Source organism: Tupaia chinensis, unplaced genomic scaffold, assembly GCF_000334495.1.
Source record: "Tupaia chinensis unplaced genomic scaffold, TupChi_1.0 Scaffold000126_1, whole genome shotgun sequence".
Classification (NCBI taxonomy): Eukaryota; Metazoa; Chordata; class Mammalia; order Scandentia; family Tupaiidae; genus Tupaia; species Tupaia belangeri.
The window spans coordinates 8,454-14,076 of record NW_006159593.1 but is presented as its reverse complement, the minus strand read 5'-3'; the positions used below and the strand labels follow the sequence as shown (position 1 = coordinate 14,076).

General features: G+C 37.6%; 1 protein-coding gene across 1 annotated transcript in view; it reads right to left on the bottom strand.

Moving 5' to 3' along the window:
- Positions 1-2,927: 2,927 nt before the first annotated feature.
- LOC102498024 (T cell receptor alpha variable 9-2) overlaps positions 2,928-5,623 on the bottom strand; it is a gene marked incomplete at its 3' end in the record, with an annotated part of 5,518 nt that continues 2,822 nt past the window's right edge. Inside the window, exons 2-3 of the mRNA XM_014586264.2 lie at positions 3,419-3,539; positions 2,928-3,288 (exon numbers count right to left, since the gene is read on the bottom strand). Of these exons, the coding sequence (XP_014441750.2) occupies positions 2,928-3,288; positions 3,419-3,539 (482 nt within the window). The remainder of the gene's footprint in view (positions 3,289-3,418; positions 3,540-5,623) is intronic.

The following is a 5,623-nucleotide window of genomic DNA, read 5'->3' as shown; positions in this document are numbered from 1 at the left end:
AGGACTGGGATGAGCACCAGGAGCATGGCTGAGCAGTGGAAATGCTGCAGGCTCTTTTCTGGAATGTTTCCAAGAACAGGAAAGAAGCTGGCTGCAGAAACCAAGACTTTGGAAATAGGAAGTGGGGTGAAAATGCAGCTGGACAATTCCTTGCTTAGATAAAAATACAAAAGCTGCCAAAATGAACCTGGATGCTTTCTGGCCTCTGTTCTTATCACTTTTCTATGTATGTCAGGAACTCAGCTGCAGGGAGGAGCCAATGGTGCACACCTCCTCCAGGCACAAGATCGCTAGTTTGTGCACCATCGCCCTCTAGAGACCAAGCTCAGAACTAAAGGTCCCAAAACCATCTGGAAGTTAATTAAGTGCTCCTTCTATTTTATGAGATACTCATAACTATCACACAATTTCTTCCCAAATCTTTGACAGTCAATTAATTTTACGGTCCATTATAAATGGAATGCCTTGTAAAAAGAGAATTTTTCATTATAAAAACAGTTTGAAAAAGTAGATCAGACTTCAGATCCAAGTCCATGAGAGTCTGTGGAATCAGGCCAGATGCCTCAGGCTGAGTTTATATGGCCCAGTGCTACCATGGTGTGCATAGAGGGTGATGGAAATAATTCCTTTGGCTGATGCTGTGTACCTATTACAGTGTAAGGTGGGGCCTAGAAAATGACAGCAGTGCTACAATGTCCCTAGTGACAAGATGTGACTCTGGATGGGATGGCTTTGTCTCTAGGGCTGAAGGAAACATGCTACAGAAACTTCTGGGGCCAGAGAAAATATAGTCATGCCAAAGAGCCATACTACATTTCATTGTTCCATTCATCAGTTGATGGCATTGGGTTGTTTTTACTTTTGGGCTCTTTTGAGTAATACTGATATGGACATTTGTGTATAACTTTTTGTGTGGACCTAGGTTTTCATTTCTCTTTTGTGTATATCCAGAGGAAGAATTGTTTTCCATAGCAGCTGCACCATTTTACATTCCCACCAACAATGCATAAGGATTCTAATTTATCCATGTTTGCCAACCCTTGGTATATTATCTTTGATGTTATCTATCTTAGTTAGTAGGTATGAAGTTGTACGTTACTGTAGTTTTGATTTGCATTTCCCTAAAAGTGGATGGGGGTGAGTACATCTTTTCATGTGCTTATTGGCCATTTGTATATTTTTTTGGAGAACAATGTATTCATATTCTTTGCCTACTTTTAAACTACATTATTTGTTTTTTTACTATTAAGTAGTAAGAGCTATTTATTTATTTGGAATGCAACTGTCTTATCAAATACTGGTCAAAAAATGTCATGAATGTAAAAATTTAGAGGGTGAAAGGCACACACAAACACAAAAGAAAACAAGAATATGCTCCATTACCAGAATTTGATCTTAGCAGGTATCTAAGTACCTATCAAATATTAACTCAATTTATGGTGCTGTGGTATAAAGGAAGAGTCAATTGAAGGTGATCATAATTTCAAATTTATTAAGTATTGAATCAAATTTAAAATACAACTTTGGACAAGATTTCAGTATTTCTAAAAAATTAAAAACAAGAACATTTTGGTAAAAACATATTTTTCAGGAAACTATCAGTGACAGGTACAGCCACATTGAATCTGAGTTGATTAAAGAATGTAAATTTGTACCAAGAGTAATTTATGTTTTATATCGATGCATTATACAATAAATAAGATTTTAAATTTTGTTTTAATGTGCATAGATAGATTTTATTTTTATAAAACTTTACCTCTTAAAGTAAACCTATTTTCATAGGCTGATTATATATTCAAAACAGTAGGTCAATTAGTAATTTTGGGGGGGTAGTTTTTGCTATAAAGTACATGCAGAGAGAAGACAGAGTGAGAGAGAAAGGAAAAGTGAGAAGTCACTCCCCCACCAGGGGGCTGGCCACACTGTATTCTCCTCTTGGAATTTTTGACATGTAGGCACATATGCTCGGCATCATTTTCCAGGCACAGGGCTGGAATTCCAGCTGTACATCCAACCATGTGGAATCAAACCTCCATGCCACCTGCTGGCCCAACTCTTTCAATGAAAAATAAATAAACAACAAATGAGCAAAATTGAAAAATCTGTTTAAATATAAAATTTGGGAGCACAAGTACTCTTGTTTATTCATTTCATTGTTTCAAGATGGAAGTAGATTGGTAAAACTTATTTCAAATGCAATTTCATTGAGTTTCATATTTTATAATTTACCTAGACTAAATAATTATCTCCTTTTTATTTCACTTTATTTCATTTTTGCCTTTCATACTCTGTTTATGTGTATCCTTAATCCACCTCCAAACCCTCTAAGAAAATGAAAAGTTCTTCTCAATACAGACACTTAGATAAGACAATCCATTATTAGTTATATTTTCTTTTCCATTGGAAATATTACTCTACAGTCACCAATTTTCTGCTCTTCTCTGGAGAAAATCAATGACATTATGAGTTTTTTGTTCTTTCTTTTTATCAAGTTTAGGGTTTTTCTTTCCTTGAGTGTGCCTATCTCTTCTCCTGCCACCCTGTCAGAGAAATATTGTAGATGCCACCTTCTTTAGCACACTTTGGCTCTCTAAAAGTATCTCCAGACACAGCAGTGTACACCCAGATACCTTAGAACGAGACTCAGGAACTGGACTGTGTCTGCAGCCGTGAGCATAGAGACCACCTGTGCTCAGTGACTTTTGCCTTGAAATTATGTTAGCCCAGATTAAAAGAACTATTGAAGTTAGTCTGTTTTTCCTAACGAAGTTTTACTGATTTTACTAATGAGAAATTGGGCAGGGGGAGGGGCTGTTCACTCTTTGTCCTTTTTCTCCAACCACTTGTATGATTTTCACATCACCCAGAAAAACTGAAGGACACACAGCCACAGACTGTGCTGAAACCACCGTGGATAAGAGTCAGACCTGAGCAGCCGGGTCCTTTGTGCTGCTTGGAGTTTGTGCTCAGCTCCCCCTGCAGTCTCCGTCGCTGTGTCACTCAGAGCACAGTAGTACACGGCTGAATCTGACTCTTGGACTGAAGCTTTCTTCAAGTGGAAGGAGGTCTTGTCTTTATCGTATGTGGCTTCAAATTCTTTGTTGCTCCCCTTTTCATTGGCCTTCGTAGCTTTCAGGAGGAGCTGTGGACCTTCCCCTGGATACTGGACATACCAGAAAAGGGCAGGGTACCCTGTGGCTGAATAAGTGCAGTTTATCGTCAAAGAAGTCCTTTCTGAGATGGTCATTTGGCCTTCCATCTGGGTCACGGAGTCTCCTTGGGCTTTTCCTGTGAAAAAAAGAAATAAAAAAAAAAGAAGTGTCTTTCCAGGCACAAAGCTTTTAAATACAATTATGGTTAAAAATTGTGCTGACACAGTAGAATAAAGAGTCCAAGTTTTAAGAGGCGTTCTACTTACCAAGCATAAGGAGTACCACGATCACTAAACTTGGAGAAGCATTCATCTTCAGAGTGTCGCCTAAATAATGTTCTTGGTGGTTAACATGAAGAAATGTTGAAGTCGCCCTGCAATGATAAATCTAAACCTACAGTTCACACAGGAAATGTATTTGTGTTAGGACGCTGCACCCCCTAGCGGGCAGGGACTGAACTGGGATGAGTGCTTTCCTGGACTCCTTCCAAAACTCAGAAATAGTCATCTAAACCTGCCTCCAATATAAACTGGTATGAATTATAAAGAATGCTTGTCTTTTTTTTTTTAAGTTTTTGCTATAGGACACATGGAAGAGGCAGAGAGAGACAGAAAGTGAGAAAGTAAGAAATCACAATCCCAACGGGGATGGCAACACCACAATCCTTCTCCTCCACTCTCCTCTAAGGATTTCGGGCACACACCCACATGCACCTGGCGTATTTTTCAAGCTACCAGGTCCAGGAGTCAGCTATGTGGGATTCAGCACACTTACCACCATGCTGGCCCAGGAATGCTTACTTTTTGCTGGTTTTTTTTTTTTCTATCAACTTTCTTTTATTTATTTATTTTTCACAAAAAGATAACCCACCAAGACCAATTTGGGTTTATTTAAGAAAAGAATACAAGGGGAAAAAAATTATAAATCGGTATCCATTGCACTTAACAGATGAGAGGAGAAAAACCACGAGATAATCTTGACAGATAAAGAAGAAAAAAAATTACAACATTACAAAGACTTCCCTAACTTAATCAAAGCTATCTACAAAAATTCATAGACAATATTATTCTTTTTTTTTTCTTTTAATAGAGATTTTTGCTATAGGGCATGTGCACTCACCAGAGAGACAGAGAAACAGAGAAACAGAAAGCAAGAAATCACTCCCCACAGGAGATGGCCACACCACAATCCCTTCTACTGTAAAGATTTAAGGCATACACACACACACACACACACACACACATCAATTATGAGTTTTAAACTACTGGGCCTGGGACTCGAACCACAGTCAGCCTTGCAGGAGTCCAGCAACATAACCATTACGCCGTCTACTGGTCCCACCAATGTCATTCTTAGAAGGGAAACAGTTCTTTTAAAATTGGGAATAAAACCTATTTGGCCATACTAATCACTTCTCTTTTTTTTCTTTTATGTGTATGTACACACACACACACACACACGTTAAAGATGTTTAAAAGGAAAGGCATGGTAAAGTCAGTAATTTGGTCATTTATAGACTTTACAATGTTTTTTATCTTAGCTTTCTTTAAATTCATTCCAAAGAAAGATTCAGCTGCCTGTAACATTTTGGGCTTTTCCTCTGTATCTAGTTTTATACAATGAATAATAGTTATGATAAATATATAAATTGAGGGACCAGCCATTGGCATAATGACTATGTCACTTGACTCCCATGTAGTGGACCATGGTTCGAGTCCCAGACCTGGTGGCTTAAACTCACACCAGGCATGTGTGCATGTGTACCCAATATCCTGAGAGGGAAATGGAGAAGAAGGGATTGTGATGTGGCAATCCCCTGTGGGAAGTGATTTGTCACTTTTTGTCACTCTGTCTGTCTGCCAATTGCACATGCCCTATAGCAAAAACAAAAAACAAAAAAACAAACAAACAAACAAAAAAAAAATATATATATAAAACTGTGGAAACAGCTGTCTATCAAATAATAGGTGAATTTATACTAAAAACTGCTTGTGTATAAAATAGTTAAATCTACATATTTACCTTTTTAGTAGAGAAATTTAATCCTGATAGTCAATTCTATTACTGATATGTGTGGGCTTCCTTTTGTCTAGTTGTTTTGTGTTCTCTTACTTCTAATTATTTCCCTTTAATTTTCCTGTTATAGTATTTATTCCTTTAAGTATTTCCTAAAGAGGCTATTTAGTTTTAGGAAATTCTTTCATTGTTTGTTTATTTGGGAATGATTTTATTTCTCCTTCCCATTTGAAAGATAATCTTGCTGGGTATACTGCTCCTGGCAGAAATTCTTTCTCTTTCAGTGTTTTAAATATATATTCCCATTCCTTCCTTGCCTGCATTGTTTCAGTTGAGAGGGCCGATGCTAGTCTAATGGGGTAACCTTTGTAAATAACGTGGTGTTTCTCTCTTGCCATGTTTAGAGTATTGCCTTTGATTTTTACCAATTTGGCTATGGTATGCCTTGGACAGGA